The sequence below is a fragment of the Triturus cristatus genome, chromosome 1_2, assembly GCF_964204655.1.
Source record: "Triturus cristatus chromosome 1_2, aTriCri1.1, whole genome shotgun sequence".
Taxonomy (NCBI): domain Eukaryota; kingdom Metazoa; phylum Chordata; class Amphibia; order Caudata; family Salamandridae; genus Triturus; species Triturus cristatus.
The window spans coordinates 1,153,134,247-1,153,157,716 of NC_140580.1; the positions used below are offsets into that span (position 1 = coordinate 1,153,134,247).

At 50.1% G+C, this 23,470-nt stretch overlaps 1 protein-coding gene across 6 annotated transcripts in view; it reads right to left on the reverse strand.

The window, feature by feature from the left end:
• Positions 1 to 23,470, reverse strand: part of PRRC2B (proline rich coiled-coil 2B) — a 714,633-nt gene that overhangs the window by 302,997 nt on the left and 388,166 nt on the right. For 5 of the 6 annotated variants that reach the window (XM_085613949.1, XM_085613945.1, XM_085613947.1 and 2 more), the window contains exons 16-18: positions 12,174 to 12,408; positions 8,766 to 10,721; positions 7,391 to 7,590 (exon numbers count right to left, since the gene is read on the reverse strand). In XM_085613949.1, the coding sequence (XP_085470075.1) occupies positions 7,391 to 7,590; positions 8,766 to 10,721; positions 12,174 to 12,408 (2,391 nt within the window). The remainder of the gene's footprint in view (positions 1 to 7,390; positions 7,591 to 8,765; positions 10,722 to 12,173; positions 12,409 to 23,470) is intronic. The other variant, XM_085613950.1, reaches the window with a different exon arrangement.

The following is a 23,470-nucleotide window of genomic DNA, read 5'->3' on the forward strand; positions in this document are numbered from 1 at the left end:
TCGTCCGATCCGGGTTCGTGTTCGGAAACGGGACTGGAGGGCAAGACTTCCAATTCCTCGACGTCTTCGGCCTCGCCGAAGATGTCTGTTGGGGCCGGTGCCGCATGCTGCGCCTCAAGTCTCGCCGCTCGTCGATTCCGCAGAGTCTTCTTGGAGCGGAAACGGGCACAGGCCATGCATGTTGATTCGTCGTGGTCCGGCGAAAGGCATTTGTTGCACACCGGATGGACGTCGATGTGTGGGTACTTCGCATTGCATACCGGACACCTTTTGAATGGCGTCCTGGATTCCATCGTCGAAGTAGTCGATGGACAGGTAAATGCGAAAGAAGTCGGTGCTGAAAGTTAGTTAACTAACAAATTCTATCGAACCCGATCGATAAACAGTACCGACGCGAACTAAAGGCCTTTTGGCCTCGAAAAAATATTTTCCTAACTTGAGCTAAGATAGCACATCCGAACCCAATGGCGGAAAAAAACAATCTGAGGATGGAGAGGATGCCCATGCGCACTGTAGTCCAGGGGAGGAGTCACCTATCCAAGGATACTTCGAAGACTCTTCCAGGACAACAACGTGCAAACATCCGGACCCAACACTAGGCGGCGATCTATGCACAGATATGAATTCAGCAGCCCACATGCCTCGAACTGTTCGGAACCGGAGCGCGAAGTATTACATCCGAGCCCGATGGCGGAAAAAAACAATCTGAGGATGGAGCCGAAGCCCATGCTCAATGCGAACAAAGGGAGGAGTCACCGACCTCGTGACTTCCAAAGACTTTCCAAGAGGAACAACAAACTGAAAACATCCGGGCCCAACACCAGATGGCGATCTATGCAAAAGTGTGTAATCTGCAGCTCATATGCCTCGAACTGAATATGCTACTTACCAGTATGCATCTGTTCTTGGCATGTAGGGCTGCTGACATTCATATCTGTGCATAGATCGCCGCCTAGTGTTGGGTCCGGATGATTGCACATTGTTGTCCTGGAAGAGTCTTCGAAGTATCACGAGATAGGCGGCTCCTCCCCTGGACTACAGTGCGCATGGGCATCCTCTCCATCCTTAGATTGTTTTTCGCCATTGTGGCAGTGATGGAGTAGATCCAGTAAGTGATGACCATGCTATACAGTAATTCTGAGTGCTGCAGCCGCTACAGGCGTCGGGGAGGAGGGTGGGCGATATGAATGTCAGCAGCCCTACATGCCAAGAACAGATGCATACTGGTAAGTAGCATATTCAGTTCGAGGCATGTGGGCTGCTGAATTCATATCTGTGCATAGATTATATAGCAGTCCCTCCATTAGCGGCAGCTGCCCGTGCCAGCTGCAGCAGTCTGAAAAAGAGTTTTGAGAACAGCCTGTCCTACAGCTGCCTGCTGTTTTGAGTGTACATCTACACAGTAGTGTTTGGTAAATGTATGTATAGTGGACCATGTGGCTGCTCTACATATTTCCTTTAAAGGAATGTTTCCTAGGAAAGCCATGGACGCCCCTAACTTTCGTGTTGAGTGGGCTCGTGGGGGAATCGTTAATGTGCATTTCGCCTTTTGATAGCAAATTTGAATACATTTAACGATCCATCTGGCTATCCCTGCTTTGGAAATGGCGTTGCCCTTGTGTTGTGGAGAAAAGGCAACGAAAAGTTGTTTTGTTTTCCTAAAGTCCTTAGTTCTGTCTATATAGTACATGAGGGCCCTCTTTACATCTAGTGTATGGAGCATTCTCTCTGCGACATTTTGTGGATTTGTAAAGAAAACAGGCAGTTCAATAGTTTGATTCATGTGGAACTGCGATATTACTTTAGGCATGAATTTGGGGTTGGTACGTAGTACGACCCTGTTTGCGTGAACCTGTATGAATGGCTCTTGAATGGTTAGTGCCTGGAGTTCACTAACTCTTCTCAACAAAGTGATTGCTACTAGGAAAGCTACTTTCCAGGTGAGGAATTGAATCTCACATGAGTGGAGAGTTTCGAAGGGTGGACCCATCAGTCTGGTGAGGACCAAGTTGAGGTTCCACACCGGTGCTGGTGGGTGTCTTGGGGGAATTACTCGTTTAAGTCCCTCCAAGAAAGCTTTGATGGCAGGCACTCTGAATAAAGAGAGGTGCTGCCTGTTCTGGAGATAGGCTGCTATTGCGGTCAAATGGATACGTATTGAGGTGTATGCCAGATTGCATCGGTACAGGTGTAAGAGGTAACAGATTATGTTTTGAATGGATGCGTCTAGCGGGTTAATGTCAGTGTTGTTGCAATAAATGACAAACCTCTTCCATTTAGCTGCATAGCAAGCTCTGGTAGTGGGTCTCCTGGCCTCCTTGATGATCTCCATACAGTCAGGTGGCGGGTTTAGGTAGCCAAATTCTAAGACTTCAGGAGCCAGATTGCCAGGTTCAGCTGATGCAGATCTGGGTGCTGAATTTCGCCATGGTTCTGCGTTAAGAGTGCAGGTTTGATCCGCAGCCTTTGATGCGGCACCACGGAAAGTTCTAGAAAGGTGGTGTACCATGGCTGGCACGCCCATGTGGTAGCAACTAGGATGAGTGTCAGTGAGTGCTGTCGCAGTTTGCGTGCCACCAGCGGTATTAATGGCGATACGCAAATCTGCCGGACCAGTTCATCCATATCGCATCGCCCTGCGACTGTGGATGTGGGAACCTGGCGGCAAAGCTTTGGCATTTTGCGTTTTCGTTTGTGGCGAATAGGTCTATCTCCGGATGACCCCACTGTTGGAAGTACGGTTGGAGTACGGACGGGTGTAGCTCCCACTCGTGCATCTGGTGGCTGTGTCTGCTGAGCAGATCCGCCATCTGGTTGTCCTTGCCGGGGAGGTGCTCCGCCATGAGGAATATGTTCCTCTGAATGGCCCACTTCCACATGCTCTGAGCCAGATGAGACAACTGTGGAGAGTGTGTTCCTCCCTGCTTCTGTATGTAGTACATGGCAGTCATGTTGTCCGTCCGGATCAACACGACTTTGTTGCATAAGTGTACTTTGAATGCCTTCATAGCTAGGAAGATTGCCATCAGTTCCAGAACGTTGATGTGCATCTTCTTTTGTTGCGTTGTCCATAGTCCCTGCACTGTGTAAGTGAGTACATGAGCTCCCCATCCCTGGAGAGAGGTGTCCGCCATCAGTATTATTTGTGGAACAGGCTCTTGGAATGGTCGGCCCTTGCAAAGGTTTTGTGGATTCCACCAATGCAGAGAGTTGTATGCCCGACCGCTCACCAACACTTGGTCTTTTAATTGCCCGTGAGCCAGATTCCATTGACGTGCTAAGCACTCCTGAAGCGGGCGCATATGTAGTCTTGCGTGCGGGACTATGAAAATGCAGGAGGCCATCATGCCTATCAACTGCATGAACACTCGCGCAGGAAGGGAGTGTTGAGGTTTGAACTTTGAAATCAGCAGTTGCATGCTGTTGATCCTCACTAAATTTGGCTGAGCTGTGGCTGCCAGAGTGTTTATGGTCGCGCCCAGGTACTGTCGTACGTGTGCGGGTTGGAGATGTGATTTTGGGTAATTTAGTGAGAATCCCAGACTGTGAAGAAGGTGGATGGTGAGGGACATGTGGCTGGCGCATTGCTGGGCTGACTTTGCTTGAACAAGCCAGTCGTCCAGGTAAGGGTAGACGTGAATGTGTTGTCTCTGTAGATGTGCAGCCACTGTAGCTAGGCACTTGGTGAAAACCCTGGGTGCTGTTGTCACGCCGAAGGGGAGGACTTTGAATTGATAGTGCTGTCCCTGAATAGTGAACCTGAGATATTTCCTGTTTGATGGGTGTATGGGTATGTGGAAGTACGCATCTTTGAGGTCTAGTGTGGCTAGGAAGTCTCCCTGGCTGAGCAGCGGGAGAACCTGCTGTAGGGTGAGCATATGGAAATGCTCTGAGAATGTCTCAGGTGTCTCAGGTCTAGTATAGGTCTGAGCGACCCGTCCTTTTTTGGGATTAAGAAGTACAGAGAGTACACCCCTGTCCCCTGCTGGTTGTCGGGCACGACCTCTATTGCACCCTTTTGCAGCATACTTAGCACTTCCTGCTGCAATAATGCTAATTGCTCTACGGACATAGGACGGTGCTTTGGCCGTATGTTGGGTGGAGTGGAGGTTAATTCGAGACAGTAACCGTGCTGGATAATGTCCCTGACCCACCTGTCTGTGGTGATGGTGTTCCACGTGGACAGGAACCGCTGGAGTCTCCCCCCGACAGGTGTTATGTGGTTGGGGGGGGACGGGAGAGGGCGTCACTGTTTGTTCTTGGGTGAGGACCTGGTGTTGCCGTAACCTCGTCCTCTGCCCTTGGTGCTGGAGCCACGATATCTACCTCTCTTGTTTTTATCGTAGGTGTTCTGTGAGCCCCCTTTATTGTATGGCTACTGTGACCCCTGTCCTCTAGCTGCTCCCCTATTCCCGGGGCGACGAAAGGAGCCACTACGAAATGTCTGCGTTTGCAGCGCCCCCATTGACTTTGCAGTGTCAGTGTCTTTCTTTATTTTTTCTAAGGTGGTGTCAACTTCCGGGCCGAATAAGTAGTCGGGGTTGACTGGCTGATTCAGGATGTTGTTTTGAATCTCTGGTTTGAATCCTGAGATCCTTAACCAAGCGTGTCGGCGTAACATGACGCTGGTGTTAATTGCCCTCGCTGCTGTGTCGGCAGCATCCAGTGCGCACTTAATGGATGCGTTGGTAAGGAGTTGTCCCTCTCTGATGAGGAGCTCCGCTGCCTCTTTGTATTCATCTGGCAGATGCTGGAGTAGCGATTCAAGTGTGTCGTAGTGGGAGCGATCATAGCGGGCCAGGAGGGCCTGTGTATTGGCAATGCGCCAGATGTTTGCTGCTTGAGCTGCAATTCTTTTGCCGGAGGTCTCCAGCACCTTGGACTCTTTGTCTGGGGGAGGAGCATCACCTGTCGTTTGCGAATGGGCTCGTTTGCGAGCGTTAGCAACCACCATGGAGTCCAGAGGCAACTGACCTCAAATGTACATAGGGTCTGCGGGCGTAGGCTTGTATTTTTTTTTCAATCCTGGGGTTTAGCACCCGTGCCCTGGTTGCTTCTTTGAAAATGTCCTTTGCAGGTTTGAGAACACCTTTTAACATGGGCAAAGTTTTGACAGTTCTCTCGGAGGAGGCGAAAGTGTCCACTAAGAAGTCTTCCTCAACAGTGTCAGAGTGGAGTTGTACTCCATGATTGGCGGCAGCACGTTCTATGAGGGCATTGAAGGCAGCAGTGTCCTCTGTGGGAGATGTTTTTGCGCTGTAAAGCTGCGTGTCCTGGGTATCTGGCGCGGTACCCTGGTCTGTAGGGTCATCCCATGCTTGATCTGGGTCCGGCTGCTCATCAGGATCAGCATCCCCAGGGTAGGTGGTATCATCACCCATGTAGTCCTCCACTGCGTCTGTTTCGGAAGGCGTACGAGAAAAGGACTGGGGAACTTGATAGGAGGTTTGCAAGCGTTCATACAGAACCGGTTCCAACTCTGCTGGCAATTTGTGCTTTAGAGGTATTCTGTAGGAGTCCAAGCCCTTCTCTGGCGTGATCTTCCGTTTGCGGAGCATCAGTCTGCCAGTGTCGGCATCGATGAATTGTGGCTGTGAAGGCTCAGAAGGTGAGTGTCCAGTAGATGGGGACTGTGTCTGGCGGACACGTGTCCGGATCTCGAACATCTTCGGCGCCGTGGATGGCGGCAAACCAAAAGTGATGTTGGTGGGCGCCGAGGGTGCGTTTGGAGCCTTGTTAGTGTCGGGGCCCGACGTGGATCGGAGGGCCGCCCGTTCTCTGATGCGTTGCAACGACGCCGCGACTTGTCGCACCGAGAACGCTGAAGGTTCTTTGGTGCCGGTCGGTACCGTGGAGGCAGGCGTCGACCGCTTTGGAGCCACAGGGTCATCGAGCCGAAGAGAGGTATCAGCGGTCGTCGGAGTCGATGATTTGGCGTGTGCTGCAGTCTTCGAAGTGGACGCAGATGGAGCGGCCATTTTGACTTTGGTGGTCAGGGCCGACTGCTTCGGTGCCAGGGGCCGAGGCGCTTTCGCGGGACCGAGGGCCTTCCTTTTCGGGTCGGTACCGATATCCGCTGCAGCGAGTTCGGCGCCGAAATCCCTCTTCGGGCGTTCGGAGCAGACGGTCGTTGTCGGCATCGAAGGAGTGGAGGTCTTTGAGCCGATCACGGCCAGTTTCACTTTTGGTTTCGGTGGAACTGGTGCGACGATTGGTTTCGGAGAAGGGAATCCAGTCGTCTTTGGTAATAATGGCTTGTGCTGGATGTTTGAGGCCGGGCCCGAAGAACTTTGGGATTGATCTTGGGTAAGGCCCGGAGGCAATCCCACGACCTGAGCCGTAGAATGACGCACTTTAACGGCCTCCGTATCGACGGGTAGGCCTGGCTCTTCGCTAGAGCTATCCTCTTCGGCCCCAAAGGCCTCATCGTAGTCTCCTACCTAGTCGACGGCTTCTTCCCTGTGAAAAAGCACTTCATCGTCGTCTTCCGATCGGGAATCGTGTTCGGAAGCGGGGCTGGAGTTTACTTCTTCGATACTCTCTACATCCTCGTCCTCGGTGCTGAAGATGTTGGCCGGGGTAGGCGCCGATTGCTGCGCTTCTAATCTCGCTGCCCGTCGATTCCGGAGAGTCTTCTTCGATCGGAATCGGGCACAGGCCATACATTTCGATTTGTCGTGATCCGGCGAGAGACATTTGTTGCATACCGGGTGGACGTTGATGTGTGGGTATTTTGCGTGGCATACAGGACACCGTTTGAATGGGGTCCTCGATTCCATCGTCGAAGTAAGGTCAATGTTCGGACCAAACGGATCCGAAAGGCTGGAAGAAGTTTCTAAACTAATCCAGAAAGCAGTCGATACCGAACGGGAACAGTACCGACGAAAACTAAAGGCCTTTTGGCCTTAGACTAAATTTTCCTAACTTGAGCTAAGATAAGCACATCCGAACCCAATGGCGGAAAAAAACAATCTAAGGATGGAGAGGATGCCCATGCGCACTGTGGTCCAGGGGAGGAGTCACCTATCTCGTGATACTTCGAAGACTCTTCCAGGACAACAACGTGCAAACATCCGGACCCAACACTAGGCGGCGATCTATGCACAGATATGAATTCAGCAGCCCACATGCCTCGAACCTATTTTTACCTCTGCCTACCTTTGGGGCTGCTGTGATGGTATGGAGTTACAGAGGGATGCTGTGATGTGAAAACGGAATGCTGTGAAGCTAGGGAGTTAAAAGGGATGCTGTGATGGTAGGGAGTGACAGCAGTGGTAAGGAGTGATAGTGGAAACTAGAAAAACACCCCAAATAGCCTTTTGCCTGCGCCTCTAGTTTTTTTGACAAATTCTTAATTGGGTTGTATTGTCACACACAAAACCAGACTTACTGCTGTAGCTGCCGTCATACTGCACCAAGGATTCAGCACTCTTTTGCATGGAGGATTTGTGCTCCTTGTCTTGTTTCTTCCCTGGAGTGTCTGGTGCGTCTGTGCTGCTGTGCGTAGAACGCTCCATGCTGTACAGAGAGTGGTTACTGCCACTGTCCAATCGGCTAAGCGCAGAAAAGGTCTCTTCCACAGGGGACCTGCTGTATTAAGACAGTACAGTTTAATCTATAGAACAGATAGCACTTGATAAGTTCAACAAAACAGCAATTGCTTGCTGGGGAGGAGAGGGGTGGACACTTTAGTCTCTAGCTAACTTTTCAGAGTTGCCATTTCCCATGTTTTCAGGCTGCTTAACAGCAGATAAAAAAATTTAACAAGACTCGCAGGCATTACCTACAGACAGTGGCCAATGCTTTTCAAGAGGTGCAACCAAGGGATGATAAGGTGTAAGAAAAGGGTTTTGGAAAGAAGAACCAATCAAAGTACATCAAAGATCATTTAAGGGGTGATAACGGTTTAAAGTTGAACACAAGAAAATGGCTCGCCTTGAAATGCATTCCCACTGTCCAAGTGCATAAACACGGTACACAATGAGCATGACACAAACTTTATTACTACCCAAAAGCCCTTTGAGTTAATTGACCAAAGACAACCAAAAGCCTATTTTAACAAAGGGGTAAGGGATACAGTCTCAATTTCCAGTGATTTCGGGCCCATTTTTAAATTTTTCGAATGAATGCTCCACAAAAGATACTCATTTCCCCCTTAATATCTTAATAGCACTGCTCAGAATGCCACACTGTACTTGCATAATGGAACAACTTGAAATGTTCCTGCTTTGCCCTAGGGATTTGAAAGCTGAAGCTTGTGGCTGAACAGATTTTGAACAATGCTCATCTACAATTAAAGACATATGAGCCCCAACTCATTGGGAGAAAAAGGATTTGAGATTTGGGTTCCAAGGAGAGCCAGCTTTGATCAAGTAGCAAAACACTTACATTCAAGTGATACAGGATCAACATTGTGGCACAGAAAGCACCACAGTTCTCTTCCCCTTCTGCAGTAAGAAAAAGCACGCTGCAATCCTGGGACAAGTATTTTTGCAATTTCAGAAATCAGTACAATATTTGGAAATAATTAGGCCTCAAGCTCAAATGCCTGACATCTGATTTTCAGTCTAATATTGGCAGGCAAGCTGGAAATAGCACTGAAAGTTGAGACAATTGAGGAAGCACAGCCTGTGCACCCCAATTTCAGTCAACTGTATGCACGTCCAATTGTCTAGGAATCTGCATGCAAACAAATCTGTGCAACTAAACTTTAACCAAGCAAGGTTTCACAAAGCACGGACTGTACTTTCAAATCTAGGGTTTACCTTTCGGTCTTTATTGGCGATCCACTGGGGTCGTTTTGAGCTCTATGCCCACTAGACTTTACCAAATTCTCCACATACCCAGAGGTCTCCACCTTGCGGCTCTGCCTGTCCATGAGGGGTCTCTGGCTGGAGAAACTCCTCTTGGACATCTCCCGTTTCTCACCCAAGCTGCCACTTGACAGGCTGCCATCCACCTCTGGCAGGCCTTCCCGCCTCTCACTGAAGTCACTACTTTCAGAAGCAGTCTCCCACTCTTCAATGGCCTGATCTGAGCAGTTATGGTTGGCCAGCTCTGGAGATCTTGTCACAGGTGGACCATTTCTGTCTGATGGAGACAATGTGGATTGCCCTTGCCACTGAGTCTGAACTACATTTGCAGCAACCGCATGAGTCAATTGGCCAACAGGGTCTTTCCTTTGTTGAAGGCGTCTGAACCGTGGTGGTTTGTCTTGCCGAGGGGCCCTTCTCCTCCTGGAAGCTCTATTGTCCATGCCCTCTGGATCATATTCTTCTTGAATAAAAGACCGCTGACTGCCTTGGTATCCATGATAAATCTGTGCAGAAAAGGAGTCTGAAAACAGATTGGGATCACGCGCATTGTCACTCTCAGATGGACCTCTATATCCAAATGCTTCAGATGGAGGACCATTTCCCTGCCAACGGTTGCTTTTTCCCCGCCAGCTGAGACACTCCTTTGATTCAAAACCTCTTTGTCCAGTTAGCCTGGGTGGCAGTGACCTTCCAAAGACTCTCTGCGTTCTTAACCTGGAGTCAAGACTGCTAGGATCAGAGTACATTTTATTTGACCTCCATGAGTCTTTTAAATCTCCTCTCTGTAGGTCCCTGCCCTCCCTTTCAGGAAGGAAATCTTCATTGCCATTATCAGAACCCCTTTCTCGCCGACGCTTGGGAAGATCCTCATATTCAGACCCTTCACTAGGTGTCTCACTGGCTACTCTGCGTCGCATAGGCCTGCCTCTTGTGAAGGCATTAATCTGGGTGAACTCACGAAAGCCCCGGCCTCTGGTATTTCTTGCACTGCTGTAGGTTCTTTTGCCTCGACCACCTCTGACAGTAAAATCCTTAAACGCATGGCTTCTTCCTCCGATTTGGCCTCTGTCCCCAAAGGCCTGCTCTTCATCTATAAAAATCCAGTTACTTCGTTTCATGGGAGGAAGGTCCTTGGCATCTGAAAACTTGCTCTCACAAGGTCTTGCTGAATTCTCTTCAGAAGGTTCCTCAGACACTCTGGCGTAACTGTTGTGACCACACATTTTATCCTCTAATAAAGATCCATCAGGACTAGGTGAGGAGCCTGAATAGATCCTGGCTTTATTTCCAATGGTGGAAGAGTTTTCAACTTTTTCTTTTGTGGTCTGCGCATGCTCTTCAGTATAAGGTTTTATCTTCACCAACCCCTTTGTCTCCTCCATCTTGAGGTCTTTGAGGATTGGTTTTTTATTAGGACCAGATCTCCTTGTCCTCCCAGTTTGTTCCGGACAATTGGTACTCCTTGAATCCTCGGAACCCCAGTGAACATTTCCTGCTGGCGACTCAGGAAACACTGACTTCCAAGAATCTGTGTGAGTAGTGTGGTCATCTTTGCACGACTCCCCTTCCACACTACTAGAAGTGTCTGACGATTTAGGGCACTGTGGTACATCCCATCCATTATAGTGAGCTTTATCACTCTGCATAAAGTCAGAGTCACTTAAAGGAGAACTCTTTAAGTTCCCCTGTCGGGCTCTACAATCACACTGGCCTGGCAGGATTTCCTGACGTTCAAATAATATTTCCTGACCTCTTCGAGGAGATATGCAGCAGCTATAGTGTACTTGGGGCTTCAGATCATAATTGCTGGTTGTTGAGTACTCTTCCCCTCGCTCCTCAAAGTGGTCTCTATGGGCGTGTATGCCCTCTGACCTTTCCACTGAGGCAGCATAAGCGCTTTCATTCCTAAAAGGAAATCAGAGAAAGGAGTCAGTGGGATTGGAGCATTGCTCCACATTCCATGCAGAGCCAAACGGATTACGCTTACTGCGTACTCGTTCTACATCACAGCACATTTGACTGACTGCATTACTCCTAGGACACCGAGTTTACAGAGGCAACTCTTTGGAAGGCTGAAGGTCAACTACCTTGGAATAGCCTTCAAGGTGAACAACCATCTGGGGTAGTGGCCAAAAATGCCACAATCCCTCCTACGACAACTTAAACCAGTTAAAGGACTCTTGTAGGTGGAGGGCAGGTAATCCATGGGAGTGGTGGGCTGGAGCCTGAGGGCAGAAGGGAAGGGGGAGGAGAGATTGTGGCACATACACGCCTGTGACTAACTGGCCATTCCCCTTGATGCCAGCTTTTTTTGACATGTGCCAACACTGACCTGGACGACAGTGCAGGGCCACTGGGATGGAAAGATCGGCTTGGTGCCTCATGGCAAATTTGACATTAATAGGTTTTGCAAAACATGTAGGCATTTGGTGTAGAAAATTCCTCTCAACCCCCACCACACAAGAGACCATAAATACTACTTTTGAATTCCTCAATCATGTTCAATTTCTGCAATTGGCAAAACTGTCCCAGGATACAGACGGCTGAGCATGAGAACGCTTGGCAGACCAAACTAAAAACAGACAAAAATATGAATTGGAAGGGTGAAGGGGGAAAAACTCAAAAAATGCAAATGGCCCCTGAACCTAAGGAAGAGGCGAAAATTCGAGAGTCCACTCCATGTTAACATCCAGTCACATCAACTGTCTATCCAAATAATGATGCAGAGCAACAGAATGAAATTGGACGGAAAGCGCATTAAACATCTAATTTCTGGAAAACCTTCGACCATAAAGGTATTCCACACACAAGGGTGAGAACGCCGATCATTACCAGTTTCTCAGCCTTCATTAGAAAAAAACTGCAGATTACCAACTCACCACACTCCAGCTCTACTATAAGGCAACTCTTTTCACATAAGCACTTTCTTTGCAGAGAACTTTTAGAGCCAATATGGAGGAGGCAAGTTTGCTTTTAGTACACTTCTCATTCAATTGAGAGATTTTTAAAACAAAAGTATTAATTACACTTGCTTTTGTAATAGTCAAAAATGTTTAAAAACCTTAAGCAGAATCTGCTTATGAGTGTGAAAGGTGGGTGCGTGCTTGCGCGTCTGTTTAGTCAAGAGAAATCTGGCATCTTAAGATTTGTGTCACTTGAACGTTTGAAACGGAGGTATTCAAGAGAAAAAACTGAAGGCAGAGTACTTTGAGATCGAGGACACTCAAGGCATTTGACCAGGTCTCAGTTTGAAAGGGTTCTCTATGAAGAGCGCGTGGAATACCTTTAATAAGTAAATGCCTCCTCTGCTTCACCCAGCACGTCACAAATGCAAGAAGTCACGGAGTCTAGACTGACCTGCTGTGCATTCCATCTACCCCAATGGCTTCAGCTTGTCTGTGTTGGGCCAGGGTGTAACCTTTGTTCTGAACAGGATTATAAGTCTCCTGACTCCAGGACTGGGGAAGCTCTGCTGAAGGAGGCCGTCTCTCTTGCGGCATGGAAGGCTGGCAGTTCTGCTCATCAGGCCGGCAGTGGTCAGACCTGCACCCGTTCATAGAGTCCTGCTGAGTCATCTGTTTCATGGTCCCTGCTACAAATAAGACAACAGGAATACAACTGGCAGTTTCAAACACAAAGGACAATTTCAGTTAGTTCGAAACATAGCATTTGTTAAGGGCAGGGGTGTTTGAGTGAGGCCAGATCATCTATGGCCATTGCTTCCCGGCTATGAAGGCAGTGGCTACACTATTCTAGTAAGTCGAACACCACTCAAAGTTTCATTTTACTTGTTAAGATTGAGTCCTGTCATAGTGCAACATGTTCATTCTAGTGTGGAGATTATTATAGAAAGCAGGCATCTTGACTGGGCCCACAAGAAAGTAACAGAAGGGTGTGCGTCATCACCAAGATATCTTCTTTGAACAGATTTCATCTTTCCAAATTGCAATGCACAACCTGGGGACACTGGACAAAAGTGTCATGGCCAGCACAAACACTAAATGGGATATAAACCAGCTTTTTTTTTCAAAAGAGAACAATTTACAGAAACATAACAAAAAGACAGACAATGCTAATAGGGCCAGATATAGGTTAGTGTAGGTTTGTGCAGAAGAATTCAATCTGCGTTTTTGTTATATTTAATGAATGTCTTACAGCATTGTGTAAATAAGTTTGCTGCCCAGGATATAAATTATATATAGGATAAGGGCCACTGTGAAAATAACACTTTACAGAATCTTTACATCACCGCCTGTCTGAATTAGAATTATTACCAGGACCCCTCCCCCTTCCTTCTTAGTCCACTGTTGTCAATTTCCAAGCCAAGCTGCACTCCTCCCATTTCTTGAATACCAAGGCAGCCCAAACGTTAAACAAACTTTGGTGACAAACGCAGACAATTTTATCCAGACTACCTCGACCACAGCTAGCCTTCAAATGAGGGCATCTAGGTTATTTTACACTGAGCTGAAAAGAGGCTGTGTCCGATTTCTGCATCCATCTCTTCTAACCCACAAGGAAGGAAGTAGAACTGTATGCTGTGCGCTTGGAGCAAACCTCCCTGTGCTGGCCAAGTATTAACCTGCACATAGTATCCTGCTCAATCACACCTGGCTCTCCTAAATCACTTCCTTGTGGATAACACAAGACCCTTCCTAATGCTGCACTCCGAAGGGATGAGGAAAATGTTACGTAACCTGTAAGCATGTGTTTGTTGTATGTGGCGCTGTAGACTCACATGCTTTGCATACTCCTGCCATCTGGTGTTTGGTTCGGATGTGTGCAAGTTGTTTTTCTTCAAAGAAGTCTTTCGAGTCACGAAGTAGAGTGACTCCTTTTGGTGATAATGCGCATGGGCATTAATTCCATTGTTAGATTGTTTACCCATATGGCGGGTGAAACTGGACTGAGAAAATAAGTGACAAGTAAAGAGATGTCCATGCATATAAGGAAAGAATACAAGAGAAAAGAAACTGCTACGGCCACAGGTGTCCGGGGAGGATGGTGGGGACGTGAATTTACAGCAATGAAGTGTAGGAAACTAGATTTTTGTTGTAGTAGTCCCCCCACTTATTGACTGATATTTGATGCAAATTTGACTTAAGTGAACTGGGTTCCTGCTAACCAGGTCCCCAGTGTCACTTTTATTTCCCCAAAACAAGACAACTGGTCACTTGATCCCCAAGTGACTAGGCTTTAAGAACCTCCGTCCTTCGCAAATGGAACTTCTGGTACCTAGGGTATGGGTACTAAAGAGGGTGTGAGAAAGTGCCCTCTTTCTTGCATGGTATGCCCCCACTTTTTGATGAACTGCTGATGTGCTTTGACTGAGTGTGCCCTGGGATCCTGCTAATCAGGTACCCAGGGCCTATGTTCTTTCCCCAAAACTGCACTGAAGCCTAAACCCAATTGCCATCCCTAGCCACAGGTCAGCACCTAGTAAATGGTACCACAGGTAGCCAGGGCACTGTGACCAGAGATGGCCTCTAAGGGCTACAGCACTTAGAGGTCAGGTAGGTGTGTAGAGGTGTGTGTATGTGTGTATAGAGGTATGTGTGTATAGAGGTGTGTGTATGTGTGTATAGAGGGGTGTGTATGTGTGTATAGAGGTGTGTGTATGTGTGTATAGAGGTGTGTGTATGTGTGTATAGAGGTGTGTGTATAGAGGTGTGTATGTGTGTGTATAGAGGGAGGTGTGTGTGTATAGAGGGAGGTGTGTGTGTATAGAGGGAGGTGTGTGTGTATAGAGGGAGGTGTGTGTGTATAGAGGGAGGTGTGTGTGTATAGAGGGAGGTGTGTGTGTATAGAGGGAGGTGTGTGTGTGTGTGTATAGAGGGAGGTGTGTGTGTGTATAGAGGGAGGTGTGTGTGTGTATAGAGGGAGGTGTGTGTGTGTGTATAGAGGTGTAGAGGTGTGTGTGTGTGTGTGTGTGTATGTGTGTGTGTACACATCCACACCCCCCCCCCCTCCCCCTTTTGCAGGCTGCGTGTTTCGGTGCAGAGCAAAGTGAAGAGTCGACATGGCACACATTTGTGTGCCTACAACCCACTGCCCTGGCAAAGATCAGTCAACCCTCTAAATGGGTACACTATGCCAGAGGTGAGGGTACAGGTGCATGAGCCCTGTACCCCTACAGTGTCTAAGTCCATTTTTAGACATTGTAAGTGCGGTGCAGCCATTAAGAGTATATGGTGCTGGGAGTTTGTCATTACGAACTCCACAGCACCATAATGGCTACACTGTAAACTGAGAAGTTTGGTATCAAACTTCTCAGCACATTAGACTCACACTGATGCCAGTGTGGGATTTAATGAAAAATGCACACAGAGGGCATCTTAAAGATGCCCCCTGAAAACTAAACTACCACTAGTGAGCAGGCTGAGTGGCTGCTTTCAGCTGCCACCACCAGACATGTTTCTGGACCCATTGGTCGAGAGCCTGCTGCTCTCTGGGGCCTGAAACAATGCACATCCTGCAACGAGGTGCCAAGCCTCCTCCCCCAGGATGGGCAGGGGAAGCTTCAAAGGGTTACCACCTTTGTGAACTTCCACAGGCCACTTGCTGCTCTAAGCAAGTGGTTCCCACTGGTTCTGACCCCCACTTTGGGCGGGAGCACCGGCGGGAAAAACAAGTGAGGAAGAGATGTGTGCCCACCTCTGCCAACTCCATCCATCAGGTGGGGGAGGCGAGGTGAAGCACAACTCCCACTACCCGCCATCTTGCAGATGGGGGGACTCAGCCAACCAGACAGGCTTATGCCCCCTCCCACTGGAGAGGCTAATAGGGGGATGTACCCACCCCTGGGAAGAGACCCATTGGTCCGTACCTTTTACCTACCTGTAACGCCCCTAAATCTGGTGATTAGGGGAACCCCTGAACCTGGTTTCCTCAGACAAGAACCTGCAACAACAAGAAGGACCGAATAGCCGTGCAGAAGCTAACAAGAGGAAGAAGCCCACTGGCTTGACCCCAGCACTACTGGCTCGTCTCCCCCTCAAACCTGCTCCTGCGAAATCCTGGTGTGTCCTGCAGTCAGCAACCTCAAAACCCACGGAGCACCTGCCTGCCTTCAACTACAAAGACTGTCTCCCGTGAACACCGGATTGGTTAATTTGCAACAATTGGCTCCGGCTGGACACCGCGGATCCGCCCCACTCTGCACCCGCAGACCCTGGCCCGAGCTTGAGTGGCCAAACACCACGAGGAGGTCACCCAAGCAATCCGGCGACCCCTGACCTGCCTCAAGCCTCCAGAAGACTCCTGCAGCCTAAAACCAGAAGGTCCCCCCAAACGTGACCAGTAGCTGGTAAGAAGATCCGACCCCAAAAGGCACCACTGCACCAGATGCCCCACGGCCTTGTGTGCCCAAACCGACGGTGCCTAGTGTAAGAAAGTGGCTCTGTATATACTGTTCCCAAATAGGTGCATTGTGCACAGAGTCCACAGTCCCCAGAGGTTGGGCAGAGGCTAAAGTTAGATCTAACTTTACTCTCTAAAGTGGTAGCTTGGTCGAGCAGTAAGTGTGAGAAAGTGCCATCTTTCTTGCATGGTATGCCCCCACTTTTTGTTGAATTGCTGAACGTATTTTGACTGAGTGTGCCCTGGACTCGTGCCAATCAGGGGCCCAGGGTCTATGTTCCTTCCCTAAAACCTAAAATCTAAATTGGCAAAATCTGGCCACATGTCAGCCCCTGGTAAATGGTACCCTGGGTACCCAGGGCCTTGTGACCAGGGAAGGGCTCTAAGGGCTGCAGCACTTATTGTGCCACCCTTAGAGGCCCTGTACCCTAACACAACCACACTGCCCTTGCAGGCTGAGTATCTGGGTACAAGACAAAACCAAGAGTCGACATGGCCCACATCCCTGTGTGCCATGCCCACAACCTACACTGCCCTGGCATACATCAGCAACCTCTCTAGCTGGGTGCCCTATGCCAGTGGTGTGGGCACAGGAGCATCAGCCCTGCGCCCCTACAGCACCCAGGTCCATTCCTGGGCACTGTAAGTGCAGTGCGGCCATTAAGAGTATATGGTGCAGGGAGCTCGTCAAACACTAACTCCACAGCACCATAATGGCAACACTGAAGAGAAGTTGGGTATCAAACTTCTCAGCACATTAAACCTGCACTGATGCCAGTGTGGGATTTAATGTACAAAGCACTACAGAGGGCATCTTAGAGATGCCCCTTGAAACCTAACCTACAATCCACGTCTTGTCTGAGAGGCTGCCTAGGCTGCCACACAGCAGACATTTTGCTGGACCCCTGGGTGGAGAGCCCACGCTCTCCTGGGCCTGCAACAATGCACATCCTGGGCGAGGTGCTAGATCTCCTCCCCCAGGATGGGCAGGGGGAAGCTTCAAAGGCATGTCGCCTTTGTGAGCTTCTCCAGGTCACTTGCTGTACCCAGCAACTAGCCCCCACCGGTTCTGACCCCCACTCTGGCGGGAAGACAGGCCAGAAACCCCAAGTAAGGACAGGCGATGTGCCAGCCTCTGCCAACCCCATCCCTCTGGTGGGGGAGGCAAGGTGAAGCACATCTCTGGGCTCTCGCCAACTTGCAGATGGGAAGCTCTGCCCAGTCAGGACTAGGCTACTGCCCCCCTCCCACAGAAGAGTGGCAGGATAGGGGGTGTACCCACCCCAGGGCAGGGACCCATTGGTCCCTGCCCTTTACCTACCTGTAACGCCCCTAAAGCTAGTATTTAGGGGCACCCTGAACCTTCCTTCCTCAGATTCCAGATTCAGAAAAAGCAAAGAAGAACAAGAAGAAAGAAGAACGCCGTGCAGCTGCTAAGAAGAGGAAGACACCAACTGCTATGGCCCCAGCCCTACCGGCCTGTCGACCCTCGAACCTGCTCCTGCTAAATCCCGGCACCTCCTGTAGCCAGCAACTTCACAAACCCCAGAGGACCTGGCTACCTTGTGACTGAGCATCTGGGACTCCCAAGAGCAGTGGCTCTGCTCAAAACAAGTTTCTAACCCCTGGCATCAGCCCGGAACCGCGAACCCTGCACACTCTGCACCCGCCAAGCCTGGCCTGTGCTGGAGTGGACAAAGACCCAGAGGACGTCCCCACGGCGACTGACCCCGAATCCGGCACCCAAGGACCCACCTCGACGCACCTGACGCCTGCAGCCTCAGAACCAGGGACCCCCCCCAACCGCGATCAACAGAGGGCAAGATTTCCCGACATCAAAAGGCACCCCTGCACCCGGCACCTTGCGGCCCCCTGTGCCTGACTCCAGGGTACCTACCTATCCTCCAACTACCCAAATAACCTCTCGAAGTGGTGGTGGCAACCAAAGAATCTTCGTCCCAGAGCTTGCAGCCTTTGTTCGTCCTGGAGCTTTCCCATTGAAATCCATTGTGCGCCCGAAGGCTCAAAAGCACCCTGCACCCAGTCGACCGAGTGGCCCTGGCAGTGCAACTTCTACTCCTACCTACTTCCCCATTTGCCCGGAGCAAGTGACCAGGAGCCCAGCTCCCATAGCCGCATGGCCTGCTAGTCAGCAGCCACCAACCAAGGCCCCCCTGCCTCCCATAGGATAACATTGGGCCCAACTCACTCTGCACCCGGCCGCCCCAGTGCCGCTGAGGGTGTAACTGTACCAACCTGACCCTGGGAGACCCCGGAGTCTGTGCCCAGAACCTTAACTCTGCCAGTCGAGTACTTGCCCAAAAGCTGATAACCCACTTTTCTTCCATAGGGTAACATTGACTGGTTTCTCTTGAAATTTCTTGTGTGGAGTTGCTAAACTTTAAAATATTCACCTAAAATCATCCGAGTAACGAAAACGAAAATACTCACCTGCTATTAGGAGAGATCCCAGTGCTGGATCTTGGTGCCCAGCACTGACCCTGAAAAGTACTCACAACCGTACTTACCACTAACCCAATTTTCTTCCATAGGAAATCATTGACTTTTTCCTGAGAATTTTCTTTTAAGGTTCGATTTTTGCAAACTACAAATATTCTTTAAAAGTCGTCGCAACTGTGAAAACGTAATTACTTACCTGTTTTAGATGGAGGTCTCAGTACTGAGCCTAGGAGCCCAGCCATGGATTACAAAAGTAACGAGAACATACTTTACCCGCAAGTTGAATTTTCTTCCATAGGGAACCATTGACTGTTTTTCTATGAAATTTCTTCTGTCGATTTTGCAAACTTATAAATATTTCTTAAAAATCACCTGTGTAACTTAAACGCAGTTTCTCAACTGCTTACAGGTGATACAGTAGTGCTGGATCTAGGATCCAACGCTGACCTAGAAAAAGTAACAATAACCCCACTTACCTGCTAAGTGAATTTCCTTCCATAGGATAACATTGGTAATTTGATTAAAAAAAGTTTGCGTCAACTTTTAAAATAGCAAAATATTGCTTACAAATCACAACAGTAACTAAAACGAATTTACTCACTTGTTTCCAAGGACTGTCCCAGGACTGAATCTAGGATCCAGTCCTGGAGTTAGAAAAGTAATCCTGAAAGTAATCTATTGCAAATAACTTAAAACTCACATTGAGCTCAATGTATTATTGTGTTTGAATTTGTGTTGCCTATTGCAACAAAATTAACTATTCTCTTTAAAAGTCAATTGCCTATTGCAAAGTATTTAACTAAAGCATCTCATTCTGAGAAAGTATATTTTGATACCTATTGTTGGTTCTAAAATAAAACCACCATATATTTTTTATATAACCATTGGCCTAGAGTTCAGTTCTTGAGTGTGTTAGGCCATTTGCTGACTGTGTACAACAAATGCTTTACATTGTCCTCCAATACTGCCTTACTGCTCGACCAAGCTACCACTTTAAAGAGTAAGGTTATATATAACTTTAGCCTCTGCCAAACCTCTGGGTACTGTGGACTCTGTACACACTGTACCTATTTGGGAACAGTATATACAGAGCCACTTTCTCACAGTAAGGCAGTATCAGAGGACAGTGTAAAGCATTTTTTGTACACAGTCAGCAAATGGTCTCACACTCAAGAACTGAACTCTAGGCCAATGGTTTTGTATACAAATATATAGTTGTTTTATTTTAGAACCAATAGGTATCAAACTATACTTTCTCAGAATGAGATGCTTTAGATAAATACTTTTCAAAAGGCAATAGACTTTTGAATACAATAGTTACAGTTGTTGCAATAGGCAACACATTTTCAAACACAATATAACATTGAGCTCATTGGGACTTTATAGTTAAATGCAATTGATTACTTTTTGGATTACTTTTCTTACCACAGGACTGGATCCTAGATTCAGTCCTGGGACATCTCCTGTCAACAGTTGAGTAAAACCGTTTTGGTTACAGTTGTGATTTTTAGGTCTCGCCTAGCTATTGCGTTTACGCAATCACAATGAGAGACTCTAGTAAGAGGGGCATTTCAAAGTGCTCCCAAAAGTGGATTGCATGGCGAGCATGCGCACAATCACATGCATCGTGCCGCCATGCAATCCATTTGGGGAAGCGCTTCAGCCCACTGGCGCGTGCACGTGTAGCATACTTCAAAGGGTCCGCTCCCCCGCCTGGAATGCGCTTTCCCGCCCCCGCCACAGCATGCCGAGAGATTGTTCTGCTTCATTTGTTTTGCTTGTAGGTGATGCGCCTGCAACCCTCTCCCTCTCTATACGCTAATTGCTTCATGTCTGCTGTGCCCTTTTACTTGCATACTTTAATAGTCCAGAGTTACAATCACCTGCTCTTTAATATTCCAGACCAAAGGGGGGGGGGGATAGATAGACTGCTAGAACCATGTAATGTTCACCTTGACCATCACCCCCTCTTCCCTCTTCCCCGCCCCCACACAAAATGAGCCCTTCCTCCCGGCCCCACAACTCCAGTGGCATCCAGTTTTTTGTTTTTTTTTCTTCATCGCGCGTTGTTTTCTTTTGATGATCCGGCTAGATTTTCACCAGTCCTGCAACTGTCTAGGTTAAGCCATTGCTCAATTATATTTGTTATATGTATTTAATGCCTTCTGCGTATTTTTTTTATAAAGCCTACGCCACGGCTAGAACCCGGGGCAGCAGGGACTGCTTTCACCTGAGTGCGGGGGAGGCGCTGGAAGTGATCCCATAGAGGTGAAAACTCTTCTTTTTCCATCACAAACGAGGGGCCTCCTGTCCCTCGAATAAATCTCTTTCACAACCTGCTCTGCTCATTGGCGACTGTCAGTTGTATGTAGCGCCAACTCGCCCTGAAGGCGCTAAAGCGCTTTAACCGAGCACCAGTCACATTACACAAGGGCACACTCATTTACAGTCACTGCGCAATTAAGTCCTATGCCCAGAATCACAGGCTGCTGAGCCGAAGCAGAGACTCTGATCTGATGCTCCAAAGTATCCCGCTTTGGGCGTGACTTCACACCCACCCTCACACCACTTCATAGTCCCTCTCACCTCCACACTCTGCGCCGATCTGCATCTGCCCTCACCCCCCCAGGGCTTTGTATTCCTCTGTACCATTGACCCTGCAGCAGCACACCTCCTTCCCGTCCAGTGTCACTGCAAGGATCTGCTTCACTTCCCACCACACTCTCCTTTGCCCTCCACAGCTAAGATCTTCACTCCACGCATGCATCCTCCACTCCACACTTAACATGCCCTCTACACCCTACACATGCAATCCCACTCTCCACCCAACAAATACACTCCTGCTGTCCACCCTCCACGTGCCCTCTCCGCCCTCCCGGTGCCCTCTCCGCCCTCCCGGTGCCCTCTCCGCCCTACGCATGGGCCTCTCGACTCTCAGCCCTACGCATGGGCCTCTCGACTCTCAGCCCTACGCATGGGCCTCTCGACTCTCAGCCCTACGCATGGGCCTCTCGACTCTCAGCCCTACGCATGGGCCTCTCGACTCTCAGCCCTACGCATGGGCCTCTCGACTCTCAGCCCTACGCATGGACCTCTCGACTCTCAGCCCTACGCATGGACCTCTCGACTCTCAGCCCTACGCATGGGCCTCTCGGCTCTCAGCCCTACGCATGGGCCTCTCGGCTCTCCGCCCTACGCATGGGCCTCTCGGCTCTCAGCCCTACGCATGGGCCTCTCGACTCTCAGCCCTACGCATGGGCCTCTCGACTCTCAGCCCTACGCATGGGCCTCTCGACTCTCAGCCCTACGCATGGGCCTCTCGACTCTCAGCCCTACGCATGGGCCTCTCGACTCTCAGCCCTACGCATGGGCCTCTCGACTCTCAGCCCTACGCATGGGCCTCTCGACTCTCAGCCCTACGCATGGGCCTCTCGACTCTCAGCCCTACGCATGGGCCTCTCGACTCTCAGCCCTACGCATGGGCCTCTCGACTCTCAGCCCTACGCATGGGCCTCTCGACTCTCAGCCCTACGCATGGGCCTCTCGACTCTCAGCCCTACGCATGGACCTCTCGACTCTCAGCCCTACGCATGGACCTCTCGACTCTCAGCCCTACGCATGGACCTCTCGACTCTCAGCCCTACGCATGGACCTCTCGACTCTCAGCCCTACGCATGGACCTCTCGACTCTCAGCCCTACGCATGGACCTCTCGACTCTCAGCCCTACGCATGGACCTCTCGACTCTCAGCCCTACGCATGGACCTCTCGACTCTCAGCCCTACGCATGGACCTCTCGACTCTCAGCCCTACGCATGGACCTCTCGACTCTCAGCCCTACGCATGGACCTCTGGGCTCTCCATCTTCCACCGTTAACATGCCCTCTCCACCCTCCACATGCACTCCCTGCCCTCCACCTTTAACATGCACTCCACATGCAGTCCCCGTCCTCATCATGCACTCCTCCCTCTCCACCTTAAAAATGCCCCCCTCCACCCTCCGCATGCACTCTCCGCCCTTATGTCCTCTCCGCCCTCCACATGTCCTCTCCGCCCTTATGTCCTCTCCGCCCTTATGTCCTCTCCGCCCTCCACATGTCCTCTCCGCCCTCCACATGTCCTCTCCGCCCTCCACATGTCCTCTCCGCCCTCCACATGTCCTCTCCGCCCTCCACATGTCCTCTCCGCCCTCCACATGTCCTCTCCGCCCTCCAGTCCTCTCCGCCCTCAAGTCCTCTCCGCCCTTAAGTCCTCTCCGCCCTTATGTCCTCTCCGCCCTTATGTCCTCTCCACCCTCCACATGCCCTCTCCACCCTCCACATGCCCCCTCCACCTGCACTCTCCACCCTCCACCTGCACTCTCCACCCTCCACATGCCCTCTCCACCCTCCACATGCCCCCTCCACCTGCACTCTCCACCCTCCACCTGCACTCTCCACCCTCCACCTGCACTCTCCACCCTCCACCTGCACTCTCCACCCTCCACCTGCACTCTCCACCCTCCACCTGCACTCTCCACCCTCCGCCCTCCACCTGCACTCTCCACCCTCCGCCCTCCACTCTCCACTGTCCACCCTCCGCCCTCCACCCTCCACATGCACTCTCCACCCTCCGCCCTCCACCCTCCACATGCACTCTCCACCCTCCGCCCTCCACCCTCCACATGCACTCTCCACCCTCCGCCCTCCACCCTCCACATGCACTCTCCACCCTCCGCCCTCCACCCTCCACATGCACTCTCCACCCTCCGCCCTCCACCCTCCACATGCACTCTCCACCCTCCGCCCTCCACCTGCACTCTCCACTCTCCGCCCTCCACCTGCACTCTCCACCCTC